This window comes from Poecilia formosa, unplaced genomic scaffold (assembly GCF_000485575.1).
Source record: "Poecilia formosa unplaced genomic scaffold, Poecilia_formosa-5.1.2 Scaffold274, whole genome shotgun sequence".
Classification (NCBI taxonomy): Eukaryota; Metazoa; Chordata; class Actinopteri; order Cyprinodontiformes; family Poeciliidae; genus Poecilia; species Poecilia formosa.
In genome coordinates this window covers 372,694-388,444 of record NW_006800213.1, presented here as the reverse complement: position 1 = coordinate 388,444, position 15,751 = coordinate 372,694, and the positions used below count along the sequence as shown (strand labels likewise).

Below are 15,751 nucleotides of genomic sequence, written 5' to 3'. Positions count from 1 at the left end.
AACTAATTCACATTCCTTTCATTAAAGTCCCAGCTGACTCCCATGTACCTTTGGGTGAGTTATGGGGCTTGTCTGGCCACTCCACCATACATACTTAATTGGTGGAAAACTGAGCGTGTGTGTGACCTTAACTATGGAGTCACTTTGGTAGCAACCAGGTGGTTGCTAGCTATTGGTTTCCTGTCTTACCATTTGTCTCAAAACATAACATTTAACTGGACAGTAGCTGCTGTTGTTTCCAAACTTTAACTTTAAAAAAGAATTTCGACTGCAATCCCATCTCAGCGGTCCACACACAAATCTCTTGATTTTATTACTTTTTTTTTTTCACAAAGATTCTTTATAAGTGTGCCAAAGAATTGCGGAGAGGACTTGCAAACTTCTTTAGAAGAATATGAAGTCATACAGTTAACAGAAAAACAAATTAGGTTTAGTTTGATTATTTCTATGCTGTCACAATGCTTCCTGGCATTAAATCTTGCACAATATTTTTTCACAGATCATCCGTCTCGTATGGTAGGACGTAATAAAAGTTACCTACTACGTATGTAATATAACTAATAAAGGCTTAAGTAGTGTGTGTGAAAACTGTACAAAGGTACAACAATCTGGTAACCTGTCATGTTGATCACCAGTTTGGGTGGCATCTCAGTATTCAATTGAATTTGTGGCAATTCAGTCAATATGGTGGTGTTGTTTCCTATAGCATGAACAGCAATCCCAAGCAGAGGTCAAGAGGTCACTCAAAACTTCAATGCTAAAGGACTGGAAGCTATATCTGTTTTCCAATATTGTGCTACATGGGAAAAAAAATGCATGAGCATAAAATGCCAGTTATTTAACTTTACCACACCACAGCAGTGCTGCTATGACACTTCTGATAGTCTGAGCCTTCATCGCCTGCTTGACTTCCAGCTCATTCCTCAGTGTTTCCAGCGTGGCATCAAATGCCCTGTTTTTAAGAAATAAACAGCAGGAGATACCGTGGCCTAAATGTAACATTTGCATCTCAGAGCTCCTGCGAACCCTCCGGCCTTCGCCATCAATGGAATGATCTCTCAATGGCTGGACATGTGAAACACAGGGAATGTCTCTCCCTGCTGCTGCATCATCAGTGCTCATGCGGAGCGCCACCTGAGACCAACCTCTGTCTCATTTTTTTGATGGATGAAATAGGCTTTTCTGAAATAGGAACAGAAAAAAAAACCCCAGCTGTCTACAGAGCTGTGTTGAATGGCTGTAAGGAAAAACCCTGATATGCAGTCTGTACATAAAGCCATTACAGGTCTTTCATGCTGGATGCCTACGAGGCACTCTTGAAATTAGATGCGAGAGCATGTTAGGGAACGGAACAAAGGGAACAGCCCTAGATGGCTAAACTATGTTGTACTGACACAAAGACAAGACAATCCCGTATGGCCAGCAATACCATAACAGCCACTTTACATTTGGCTTTGATGAAAGTGCATAATGAAGGCTGTGCTAAAGTATCCATGACAAAATGGGGTATTCAGCCCAAAATACATCAGAGTGAACCAGTGAGACATGTGAAGCTCAAGCAGCTGGACTAAAGAGTACAAGAAAATCATATTTAGAGTTTTTCCATCCTACATCAAACATGGCTATGCTTCACATCGGCACACACAGATCTGTGGGTACTTACACAGCAAGTACCCAAAGATCCATCAGTAATGCTGAAGAGGAACCGGGTTATAATGCATGCTGTTTCTCTTGAAAAATCCTCTATCACTGATCAGTCTTGGATGAATTCCCTGTATTAAATTTACTAACCTGCTGGAGGATTCTGAACTTATTTCTTCCCTGTATTGAAAGTTACTGATCTGAGGAAGATTGTGTGCAGACCTGGCTTTTTCTTCTGCTTTCTGGATCAAGTGTGTGACATGACAGATGTGCAATACCTATGTAAATCTATATATGTATATGTTTGGTTTTATGTATCAAAAGCAAGGCAAAGAGCAAAGAAAGTGTACTGATTGCATAAAATAAAGAAAGTCTGGGAACGTGTGTATGCATCAGTTTTTATTTCTTTTACATCATAATTTGTCAGATGACCATGTGCAAGGTGTAGAGATAAAACAATTTCCGTAAGTTTTTTTTTTCACTTCTTCAAATATCTTGTGTTGACTTTTTGAGTATTAAATCCTTTTTTTTCCCCCCATTGCAAGTATAAGACATATCCCATTAAGCTGGCAGTCTGTCCACTGTTTTAACTTTCTGAAATTGATGCCTAAATGAATCTTCAAACATATGGAAGATGAGTAAACAAAGCACGGTGCCGTTTGTCTTAGCTCCATGCTCATTAAATCACTCTTCCCCTAACAGCTCAGTTCTTCATGCAGACAGAATGCACCTAATTTTCCGCCACAGTGTTGCCATAGCAACTGGCCCACATTAATTTATCCAAGGTGAGCGGCCTTGTTGCGCCGGACTGTGTTTTGTATGAGCCTTTTCGCAGATGTGAGGCACATGAAAGACTAAGCACTCTGCAAAGTCAATGGGGGGGAAAAAAAAAAGAAGAAAGAAAAAAAAAGTTGTCTCACCCATGAACTCAATCCCAAGTTCGTCCGCTGCTCCAACGGAGGTCAAACCGTAAACAGGGTGAACAGAGATATGGAGAGAGAGAGAGAGAGACAGAGAGAACAAAAAAACTGTTACTACAAGTTTGAATCAACTGTATTCAATTAAACCATTCCTTCCCCGGAAATTATTTCCAGGAACCTCCACAGCAATAGTCTGGTTAGCCGTAATCTGTTAGCCATGGTCTGCTGCATTTCCACTAAGGTCTGTGGACAGGGTAGCAATGGCCAATTAAGAGTAGTGATGTATGCCGTTTCTCGACAGCGCTGCACTGCTGTAGTCTTGCTGCCTCTGAGTTTCTTATAGGGGACCTACCATGCTTCCTTGAACAAGTAAGGAGCTATACAAAACATGTTCATTACCTTTTTTTCACAAAATTATTCTCTGATAATAAAATTCCACTTTGCTCAGTTCAGCCTATCGTGAGCTCTTTTCAGAATGAGCTGTTTTAGGGCTTCTTGTCAATTTAAATCCCAATAAGCTGCTGCTGGCCACACACCCCAACTCAACATTTTACATTCACTTTTCACATGTGAAAATGGCTGCAAACAATTGTACAACAGTACATATTTTACCATGAGCCAGACCCAGAAGCAGAGAAAGTAGAGCCTCCTGCACAACCATCAGGGATGCACCAATCTGAATGGTGACTCAACAACTAAACAGCCATTGAGCAACATGCAGAAAGCTAATGAGCTGGAGCTGGGGCTGGGGCTGGGGCTCAGCTGGGGTTGCTAAGTAACAGGGCAGTGACCTAATAACCAGGAGTGTTTTGAAATGGCTCGTTTTCCAGAAACCAGAAAACAGCAACATGTTGCCAGAAAATGGCCAGGTGGTTTTATGAAGTGCTTGAACTCTTCATAGAAGCAGTAAAGGTTCAAAAGAAAGTATTAATAATGCAAAAAGTGGATTTTACATAATAAGTCATAATACATAATATAATATTACATAATAAGTCAAATAAAAAGTACAAAGTCAACTACAGCACAGTCTGCTATAACCTGACCATTTGTTAATGTTGAATTGTGAAGTCAGAATGCTTGTTATCATTTGCAAATGCAGCATTTTGACTTTAATTCATGTAGCTGTAACCAGCTAAGGACACGGCACCTGCAATGGTAAAAAAGAAATAAAAAAATAAAAATAAATAAATAAATACAATAATGGGACAACAAAACAGTGATTTCAGACCAAAAAAGTGGTTTCAGAGCAGGTTCATTCTAACACTCACAATAACAATACAAGCAATCTTTTGAAATGTGGAAGAGATTTTCTATTAAACCAAGGATCAACAAGATGTTGTATTTTTCTCCATTGTAGTGCAGTGGAGCCAAAATGCCATTTTCATGGAGTAATACAAGAACGCAGGGTCATTGTCAACTCACTGAACCTTCAACACTCTATTTAGTCCGTGAAAGGATAACTATTTTCTTCTATGAAATCATTAAGTGCCATGGTAAACATACTGCATTGACAGTTTTGGGAATTAACACCATTGCCATTTCAATGAGCAACACATTTCCCAGACACTGACATTGTTCCTCAGAACAAACATGCTGGGAAAAAAATCCAACAGCAATGGTTTGAAAGTCTGAAATCTTTTTTTTAATGAAAGCTTTGACCCTGTGCTGCAGTAGACGTTGCTGAATGTGGTGATTAAAAGTTAATGTTGCTTTAAAATGTAACCACAGTAAAACAAGCTGAGGTTATTGGTGAGAGGCCAGATTTGACTGTTGTGTTTGCAAACAAAATGCTGAATCTCATATTTTAGGAGTACCCATACCCTCTACCACCTAATTCAGGTCAGGATTACAATATTCAATGACAACGCACAAACCTTATTATCTATATGTAAATGTATTATGGTTTTTGTGTGTTTGCTCTTGTGGAACAATGTATTTTCTTTCTTTTTTTATGCAATCTGATTCTTGACAGAATAATGGCGCTAAACAAATTATTAAATTGATGTGATGAATTGTGATGGTAACACATTCTATATATTTTTTTTTTATCCTTAATAAAGATAGATAATTGTCAGGTCATACATATCAATAAATTCCACAGCAGATATCAGAATGGCCAATAATAGCAAAAACTAAATGCTAACAGAGAAAACATTTACATTTGTATCCTTCGTATTTTTAAGCATGAACAAATCTTTCCCCTTGTCCCTCCCTTGACTCCACAGAGACAACTGTGGTGTCAACAACTGAGATACCCCAAGCAGGAAAACTTAGGATGAACTGACTCTGATACCTAAGAAAGGTTTTTGCAGCCAAAATGCTAAAACCTCGCTGCTCAGAATTTGTCTTATAGGTACAGGCGTGTGTTGCAAACCCACCATAAACTTCTTTTGACAACTTTCTCCCAAATGACTTTTTCTTTCGCACTTTGTAATGAGCCAGCAAGCCCCCAAAATATGCTTAAAATGCTTCAGCATGATCCTCTGAATTCCCCAGCCTGCAGTAGCCTTAAATGAAGACAGAAACCAGCAGAGATAACGGTGAGGGTGTGGGGGAGAAGATTAGGCCAGGGATCATGAAAATAAAAGTTAAAAATGACACATCATGCAGCTTTATGCCACTGATGCCTCTTTGCACAGGCCTTTTATATTGATTTGAGCCTGAGGCATTGCAGTAATTGTTCTCTTCACAAGCTGGCTGCTTCAGGATGGATCGCACTAAATTACGTTTACATACATGTGCATCCACAAGGCATGTTAATGTTCTCGCCTACTATTCTTTGTCTGCAACAGATACCCTTTACACAAACACCTTTTGTCCCTATTCCCTCTGTCTCACTCTGTCAGACACACACAGTCTTTCTTTATGCAGCTAAGTCCTGTCCCACAATCCCAGTGCTGGGGAAACAGATAAAAGGGAGCACTCATGTTCTTCCCATCCTGACAGTCCCCCTTTTTTCATGTCACTGTAATGTAATCTTATTTAAATTAAAATGAAGCCCTCACTGGTAATTGCTTTTCCGACAGAGGTGGTCAGAGTTTTAAGTAGAGCGAGGCTTGCCAAGCTTTGACAGATTATGTGCCGCGTATGTTAAAAAGACCGCATATCAGAAAGAAAAATTTGGAAATCTTTTAGAGCTGTGAAATCTGAGCACAAGACAAATGGATATGCCACTGCATTGAAGTGTGGGATTTTTTAAATGGTTCTTTTAAATACAACCGCTCAATTCTGAAACAGAATGACAGAAGCATAGTTATCAAAATTGAATGTGCTCAAAGCACACGTTTACTTCCAGAAATCATCACTAGGATGCTGTAGAAAAACCATTACTGTTATCATAAAATATGTATTCCTTGTCAGTTGCAACAACAAACCCCTATATCTGCTAGAAGGAAGCATTATTCTGTCCAGAATGCATAATTTACAGCTGTAATTGCATTTCTGTATGATATAATAAATGGCCTAATTGTGAGCCAGGCCTTTAGCTGAAGTAGTTATCGGCCAATCTACCAACTTATTGACCGTGGATGAAACAGATAAGCGTTTAATGTATAAATATAAAATTGGAAATTACAAAAAAAACAACCAAATTACTTGTGGAAATGTAGATATCTAAATCTATTAAGAAGTGCTGCATTACTTTAGCTATTGCAGCTCAGAGGTCCTGCTGCATCAGTGCTAACAACAATGATACAAAAGAAAATAAATTCTCCAACAACAATGATATATAGTTGTCTGAACTCTTACAGATACAAAACTGAAAAGTGCGGAAAGCATTTGTATTCAGCTGCCTGGGTCATAACTTTATAAAGTCACCTCTTTGCTGCAGGCCTTTACCAGCTTCGCGATGTTAGAGTCTTGATACTCTGCCCATTCGTCATTGCAAAATTACCGGAGCTCAGTCAGATTGAATGGAGAGTGTTAGTGAGTTTTTAGTTTTAAAGTCTTGCCACAGGTTTGTAGCTTTGTCAAGTCAGAGATCCGCCCTCCTGAGATGTAGGTTACCACAGACATCTTGTTTGCTTCTCTAAATAATGCTCTCCCTGTCTATCTGTTTAGGTGGACACAAATGTTTTGGTAGATCTGCGTTTGCGTCACGCTCTTCTCATTTCTGAACAATGGCTTGAACGATAAACCTTCAGAAGTTCAGGGATTACACTTTATCTCTCTATGACCTTTGGCTGGACCTTTCTACTTTGTCCCTTGGTCTTCCTGACACTTTCTGTTCTCTAACAAACCTCTGATGCTTTCACTTAACACCTATAATTATACTGACCGTAAATTAGACACAATAGACTAATTATTAAATAAATGCTTTCCCTTTTGTTTTAGGGGATGTCAAAGAAAAGGGCAACTGAATAAACATGCAGTCAACACTTTTCCTTTCTTATCATTGAAAATGCTTAAAACCATAAACATTTTTCATAGCAGTTCACCGTTTTGCAAAGCTTTATGGCAGTCACATAAAATCCCAACCACTTGACAAAATGTAAAAATAATCTTTTACTGTTGTAATGTACCATCACAGTGAATTACAGGTTGATTCATTCTAAATGTGCTCTAAATTTCTGTATATTGATTCACTGTGTTTAAAAATCCCATTAAGGGAAGGAATTATTCATCCCAAAATCACTACTGCCACACATTTTGCCATAGCTTAATCGCTCTATAAGGTAAATGTAACCCAAACATAACTTTCTGCTTCCATGTGGTGTAAATATGAGTTAGAAGGTCATTCCTCTTATAGCCACTGGCCAGTAGGCTGAACACACACGTCTATTTTGTCACCTCACACAAAGAGGAAGGTAAAAATATCTCCAAAGCTCACTGTTAGACAACTGCAGTAAAGTAAAGAGTGGCATCTTGGGGCCATGTCACCCATTAGACGGTATCTGAGTCGTACAAAAGGGTAAAAGTTAACTGCTTGAGAAAGCACCAGGACTGCACAATCTATAGAGAATGTGCAAGGAGGGACGCCCAAAGTTCCCTCTCTCTTTATGCTGTTTAAAACAGCAGAGATGTCAAACCTTTTATTTTCTGATATTTTTTTTCTCTCCGCTTTATAAATTAAATACGTTTAAGATATGCCACAAGTGTGTGATTGTTTTCTTGCAATAAAAGACCTATTCATTTTTTCTCAGCTCTACATAATTAGAGATGAACACTAAAAGTCTGACCAAATGCAAGTGAACAGATGAGTAAAGAAAGAAGTTTACAGGAGAAGGTAAATAAAACAGTTTTTCAGTCTTTATAAAACGGTGGTTCCATTTTCCTTCATCAGCTTCGAGGATTATTTTACGATTTCAGAAGGATTTATGACAACCTCCCAGATTCTACTCATGTCTAAAGCAGCTACGAACAATCAAACCTCAACACTGAATTTTTTTTTTCCTCTGAGAAAATAAATGTAGATTTTACGGCATGATAAAAAACATAGCTGCATTTTTTTTTTTTTTACACTATAGTAATCTATTCTTTCTATGTTGCAGGCACTTGGCAAGGCCATAGAGGTGAACACAGTATCATCCTGATGCTGCCTGATCGATATTGTCCATTCACCCTTCCTTTTGCGATCGCCCTAGGCAACAACGGGCACCTCTTTTCTCTAAATCGCCTTCACTCTCGCGGCCTCAGCAGATGATGTCATTACAACGCTGATGCACGTCCCTTCCTCTGGCGCTGCCTTGACTGAGGAAATGCACCAATCATGATACGTGCGGCCTCTGAAATACATGGCAGTGGTAACTCAAATCACCCCGGGGAATCATTTGTGGCATCTCCGGGGAGCCTAGAGCAAGCTTGGAGACTACCTGTGCATCATGTGAAGCGCTTTTGGCTCGATTAGGAAGTAGCAAGCTGCAGGTGGAGAGACAATGAAAGGAGTGAATCAAATTCTTAATCCCCGTCCTCTTTTGGATGAGCAAGCAATTGATAAGTCTGTGTGTGCAGCTGAACTCAATGTCCTTTGTGGATTCTTACTCCAGGCTGAATATCAACAGGAGAAAAATGCTTCAAATTATTATTTTCTTCTCTACTAAGTAAAGCTAAAAACTCCCTGATGTTCTTCCTCTGCAGTCTCAAAGGTGCCCCCTCACCAGTGGCAAACTCCAAACCTACCCAGAGTTAAAAGAGAAATTTGTTCAGGTTGTTTACCAAGCACAAACTAAATTGCCGTCTTCCTGCCCTGCGATTCCTCCAATTAAAGACCCCATACTTCCTCCTTGTGCACAGACTTGTTAGACCCCGGTCCTCTCCTCCAAACTCATTTTCAGCTGAATTCAAAAGCCCTGGAGTCTTGGGAAGGGAGTGTCTTCCTCCTTTTGTCCCTGTGCTTCTGTGATGTGCACAGCAGTTTCTGTTTCTCACCCTTCTGTAAAGATGTGAGAATGACGGAGCGCCATTGGCCGCAAAGCTGGTCCAGACTGCTCTTTTGAGTCTTTTTCCAGTCAATACAAAAGCAGGATAAGGGGCAAGGGAAGATTTGTGTCTGTGAGATGCTCATATATTGATTCAGAGAGAAAAAAATAAAGCTAGATGCCCAAACGGATGCGAGGAGAGAGAATTTTTTTCTCACTTCCCAGTATGATTTGTGTATAATTCCGCCTTTTCAACAAATAAAAAAAGTAAACTTTGCACATATGAAAGCAGACACACACACGGACACAATGAAATTAATTTCACTGGGGCCTCTTTTACTTGTATTTGTTGTTAGTGTGTGCATGTATGTGTATATCATTACATGATTTGGCTTTAGAAAGCCGGATTATCCCCCCAAACCCTCCATAATCTGGGTAAATTTTAGATCAGTCTCTATCAACATAGATCCAAATAGGCCTCATTGCTCTTTAAAATCTTTGCTGTTTATCTTTTGGATTTTTGGTGAAAGCTGCTGTGCATAAATATGGACATTATTTTGTTTTGAGAAAACCATACACTCTAGTAAACAGCTCAGTTGGAATGAATTTACTGTAAAGCCTGCCATTCTGGGAAGATTTTAGGTTTAGGAAATAACAGGCAAATTATAATATATTTTAAGGCTGACAATAATTTATGTATTTCTCTTCCATACCTGGACATGTTCTTATCTTACAACAGAAGATTGACACCAAAAATAATCAAAGGTGCAATTAATGAGCATAAAAAAAGAATAGAAAATGGCAGATCGATAATCCAAATTAAATGATAATTTTGCCATCCACAGCAAATGAATTGGTGTTTGTAACCAGAGCCCAGTTCTTTGGGTTATCCCCTCGGTTTCTTGGAATATGAAGGTGCAACAATAACTACCTGATACTGTATAAATTATTTGCTCGCCGAACTGAATTATTGAATTCAGGTGTTTTAATAGTTTTCATTCCCAAAGGTCTATAGCATGCAGACTGCTCCAACAAGTATTTTATGGAAGAATGGGTCGGTTTCCAGGATGCTACTGGCAAATCCGTACTCCACCGTCAGCTGTTACTGGCAAGAGGAAGCGATTGAGAACAACAGTAACTCAGCCACAAAGTGGTAGAGGTAAAAATCAGAGTCAATAGCTGCAGACCTCCAAATTTCATGTGACCTTCACATTAGCTCAAGAGCAGTGCACAGAGAGGGTATGTAATGGGTTTCCTGGGCAGCTGGAGTCGAGCCTTAGATTAACAAGTGCAATGCAGTGCATGGGATGCAGAGGTGTAAAGAACGCCACCTCTACACTGTACGGCAGATGTGTTCTCTGGAGGGATGAATCATGTCTCTTTCTCTTTCTCTCACAACCCAATGAAGGAGTCTTGGTTTTAGTGCAGAGAGGACTATGGAGCGGGGCTCTTTCTGATGGATTAACCCCAGGAGAAAAGGATCTAAAGCTTCAGAATAGGAAAATAATTGTCAAAAACAGCTTGTTGTTGCCCCCTTCATGTTCCAACATGACTGTGTGCAAGTGTACAAAGCAAAACCCATAAAGAACAAAGATGAACAAGTTTGGTTCAAACATCTAGACTAAAACAACAATTTGGAAACTATTGGGATTCGTGAGTTAGGGAATGCAACAAGCCACAATTTACTGAAATGAGTGAGTACATGAGACCCCCTGTAAAAGGTTCAAACATTAATATGCACCAGGAAGCACAGTGGAAACCATCCAGACTGTAACCAGGGAAGATGTCTTATATCTACTTTTGGGCGTCCAGCCAATCAACTGCATTATTTTCGATGTAGCAAGATGGCGAATGAACAGACAAACAATCCCAATATCCAAACATACTTCCTTTAAACCACAAATACCAAATAACCAAAAGCTGTTTAGCAATATGGGCATGTGTTTGAAGGCATCATTATTCTCTTTGTTTATTTAGACTTTAAAATGTTTAGTCACTTTTTGTTTTTCAATCTACAACAAGACATTTGCACGGAAATGACTGAATAGTTTCACTATTCACAACATGCCACGTGATAAATCACAGCAATTAAAGCACAAAAACACAACACAACATAATGTGTTCAGAAATTTCTGTGCCTGTTAGCAGATAACAGGTTGCTAAAAAATAATTTAGGACTTCAGTGTGTATAAAAGCGACAATTTGCCTCGCTGACCACACCTCCTAAATGTGGTTGATGGCCTCCTAATAGCTGTTCCCATTGTTTTATGGGGCCACTGGATGAAAAGGTGGGTAATTACTGAATCAAACTAATCCAGCTGCAGCACACCACTAATAGAGTATCTGCTGCTATGGTGCGGATGCAGCTTTGTAACTCCTGGTTACTGCTGTTGTGTGGGAGAGTCGGTTTCTGTTATCTTGTATTTCCCACATGTAGATTAAATTTCAAACGATATGCAAAAGTGTTTATATTCCAAGCACTTTTTTTTTTACGGACTTTTGTGTTTTTTATTAAGATTTTAGCAAAAAAGAAAGCAGCACATAATTGTGCATCCAAATAAATTGTCCCCATATGTGTCTGCGTTTGTTCACAAGAGCAATTAAGCTTTAGTTTTTGCTAAAAGAACATAAAAGCTCCCTAAGCCTGTTAAACAGGAGAACTGACATACTCCTATAGAAGACAAAATGAGTCCCAGAGTGAAAATTGTGTGTCATGTGAGGGTATAAACATGCTTCGAGGCAATAGCTTGTGACCCCATTAATGGACTCTCAAAGGGCTTAGTGGAAGCAGAAAGCCATAGCACTCAAGTTTTCTCTCTGACTCTGTGAGTAAAGGAGCCAAGTCACTCCCTGAAACAGTGTGAGTTTGTGAAGTTCACGGCCCAGTGGGAGCGGCACAGGGCACCAAGATTTCTCCTCTGTACATCTGACATCTGCTGTATTTCTCAACTACACCGCAGAGCTTTCACTAGAATATGGAGACTCTATGTGATGCCCAAGAACCATGGCTGTCAAACTGTGGGACAAGAACCACGTCTGGTATGTAGGTACTCTAGAAGCTTTGGTGTATATTATTTGTAAATACGAATGAATCAACTAATCAGATCTAATAAGTAAATTCAGAAGTAAATGAATCAAAATAGAATAACAAATTATTTGTGTTTTCCAAGCTGAAAAACAAGTGACTAGGTGGCTGATTTGATCAGACCATTACTGTTAGCACTGCAAGCTAATACAAATTTATTCTCAAAGACCGAATCATCATGTACACAAAGAAGGGTTTTGTCCTACTTTGTACTATAGCACTGTTTTCTACCAACTGTGACTATCGCAGCATTCTACAAACACGGTGGCCAAATTAGATTTTGTGACAGGGAGTTGGCGTGTCTGACTTTCCCACTCTGATTTCTAACTTCTAAGAACCTCTCTGTCACTGCTTCTAGCCTCAGAGTTTGAAATTTCAACATCTGTGGGAAAATTGCATCTTTCAATCTATCGAGCAGTGCCACTTGATCAAAGTATTTTCTGTCTTTGTTTTTCTTACATCGCAAACATTGAGAGTATAACTCCTGCTGCGACAATGTTTCAAAAATGTCAGTCAGGATGGTGTTTCTTAGTGAGGTGGTACTTGTTCTAAAATCCTAAAGAGATTTCGCTCTGGGAAACTGACAATTAGCTGTTTTAAAGAAAAAGAAAAGTCTGAATTAAATATAAGAGTTTAAAATCTGTACGTTTTCACCCTGTGCATATTTGACATTTTATTAATTTTTGGTTACAAATTGAGTTGAGGTCACAATATTCTTAAGGCATGACATTCTTCTGCATCTGTTTTCTTGCGGCACAGTGCCATAACAAAGTAGTCTTAATAGTTTTTAAATGTTGATTTATTTTATTAGGGGTAAAAGCTATCCAAAGCAACCTGCCTCTGAAAAGTAATCACCCCATAAACTTAATATCTGTTTGTGCCACACTTGGCAGCAATGACTCCCATCAACCACCATAACTTGCAATGAGTCTTTTATATTCCTGTGGAGGAGTTTTGATCCATTCTCCTACCCGTAACGGATGGCAGTTTTGTACACATGACTAACCTTAATCTGAGGGTTTAGGAGTGGACTTGCAGATTTTGCTTTAACTCTCCTAAATTTCTGCCCAGTTTGCTTTCTGCTGCCGAGTCATGAGCGCTTACCTTTACCGAGAACTGCGATGTCTGCAGTGCTTCAGATGTTCTGGATGAACCTCTGAGTGATTTTACTACGTCAGTTGCTCCTGACGTTTTGCTCACACCGTTTGCTGAATGGGATCCCAATGCATTTAAAATTGCTTAGTTGTCCTTTTCAGAGGGATATATCAATGATTTTGTTTCTCATCTGTTCTTGAGTTCGTCTAGCTCAGAGCATGAGATCCTTTTTTACAAAGGGCCATCAATCTTTGTAAAATATTAATTTGAAACAGTTAGATATGTCCAAAAATATAACATTTTTTATGGTACTGCATGTCATCATAGAAGAAAAAACTGAATAAAAAAGAAACATAAGAGAGAGCTTACTTGGATCAGACAAGATGGCGTCAGATTTGGGTACAAACTGGTCGCAGCGTAGTCCATGGTAGCCCTCCTTACATCTACGAGACAAAAAGGAGGCAAGAAAAGAGTCACACAGTGTGATTTAACATCCGAATTGAGACAATTCAACCAAAAAGCACCAAAGCTCAGCAGGGAAACATCATCTTAGGAGACTTTGAGATGAGGCAAGTTTAGAAGAGGGAAACCTAGACAGATGAAGGGATGAGCGGTACAAAGCAGATGGCTTGCTGTGAGCGGGGATGGCAGAGGGGGAAAGACACAGAGACGGTGTTGAATAAGGGCGGGATGGGGAGAAAGGGAGAAAGGAAGAAGGAGCTGGGCAGGACCGGGGAGCGTCTGCAGCCTCACTGATAGCACATGACAGACAGGAATGCCAGGTCCCGGTGGAAGAAAACAGGCTGAAGAGTTCTTGGCATGATACGGGCGCCATAAGATCTGGAGCTGAAGGAAAGCTGCCATGTCTGGAGCACTTAAATAAACACAGTCCAATCTCCTTCCAAATATTTTCCTTCATCACTAAGTAAATATGCAAGCACTGCTGATGCCTACAGATCTCCCTGCAACTATCACAGATACTCAGTCGTGAAATATGTCATTCTGTTATAGGCTGCTTATTATAGAGAATTGGATGTTTTACCTCCAATGCTGAATCCGAATCTTAAAACACTTATGAGAAAATCGGCGCTTAAAGCTACTTTCTTTAGATAATGTTTGATATAATCATCCTGAATACTTCATGTCTTAAAGAGATTGAGGCGTTTTTATGTTGCCTTACGCAGTGGACGTAATGCAAGCAAATCCTGTTTCAAAGCTTAGCAGAAGCAATTAAGGGATTTCTTTCTGAGTGTCCATTTTAACAAATTCTTGCACACAAGTGAGCCATTTATGAGTAGTCCATGTTTTGTCAGTCCCATCAGCTTACTTTACACATGTTTCAATCGATACCTGTCTGTAACGTTCCACTCATGTGGAAAACTCACGACCAGGGTGACGCACCACAAAAGCGACGAGCAAAGAACGAGTTTAACTGAGAGAGAAAGTGAGCAGAAAATAACAGCAGAAACAGCAGAAGTCATCGGTTCTGCATGAAAACTGCAGTGAGATGATCGTGACTCTTTGTTTGTACATCTCAGACTGCTATTTAAGCTGTATTTGTTCAGTGCCTCAACTCAACATTTGCAGTTTCTTTTGTCAGTTTTTTTTTTTTTTTTGTTTTGGTCATGCAAAACTTTGTAGCTGATAAGGAGCATCTACATGCTTTACTGTGACTTTACTCGGGTCTCACGTAAAACAGTGTCGCCACTTTGTATTATGATGTGTGGTGTTACATGGTAATGATCAAAATTGTCACGTTATATTAAAAAAACATGCAACGAAAAAATATTATTACATTATATTAGAGTGAGTCAATAAGAAATTTCATTCAAAAATAATTTTAAAAAAAGTCTTAAGTTTTACTGACATGGTCATCTGTCGCGGCCTTCTTGTTTCCAAAAAACAATATTCCAACAAAGGCCGTGGGTGTTAACAGGTAGTTTTTGATTTGAACGCACTTCCGACTTAATTTGTTTGAAAAAATATATTCTTTATTTCTTGTAAAAAATAGCGACAAAATAATTACCAAAAATGTCCTACAACTTAGTCATAAATGAAAGTAAACTTAATATGACGTTTCAAGTACAAAAAATGAAAAGTGAAAAGTGAAAGTGGTCAAAAAATCATTTACAAAAAACCTCCCATCCACACATCAAACATTTGCCAAACAATCGCTCCACTCAGCACCCGGTGTGTTTTAATTACTCAAATTAATGGGAGGGTCTAACCAATTACCAATTACCAATTACCAACATAATCAATCCAAATATACAAATTAACCACAGATTGTGGATCTAAAATTAACTTAAATAAATTCTAAACTTCCCAAAATAGAAAACTAAATTAGTAGAAATTACAAGTTGCAAACATTACATAAATGGCCACCACAGTCATCTAATATGCTTCTACTGGTTATTTCATTGTTCACTGTCACATTTGATTTTGTGCAGGATCATCCTTGTTATCCAGGTGAATATCTCACTCTTCCTTTTAAGAAACACAGGTAGTTCTTTGATGTTCTGGGAACTAAACTAGTGCCACTTATCACTCTACAGTTGACAAACTTTCAGTGGCTTTAAACCTAAAACAATAACTGCAATTTACAAAAAAAAAAAAAAAAAGAAAAAAGAAAAGAAGAAACTGAAATACATTAA

At 38.9% G+C, this 15,751-nt stretch overlaps 1 protein-coding gene across 2 annotated transcripts in view; it reads right to left on the bottom strand.

Moving 5' to 3' along the window:
* The window catches only part of LOC103151205 (pro-neuregulin-3, membrane-bound isoform-like), a 230,215-nt gene that overhangs the window by 30,747 nt on the left and 183,717 nt on the right, over positions 1-15,751 (bottom strand). The window contains exons 3-4 of one of the 2 annotated variants that reach the window (XM_016681250.1): positions 13,467-13,540; positions 2,562-2,609 (exon numbers count right to left, since the gene is read on the bottom strand). In XM_016681250.1, the coding sequence (XP_016536736.1) occupies positions 2,562-2,609; positions 13,467-13,540 (122 nt within the window). The remainder of the gene's footprint in view (positions 1-2,561; positions 2,610-13,466; positions 13,541-15,751) is intronic. The other variant, XM_007571129.2, reaches the window with a different exon arrangement.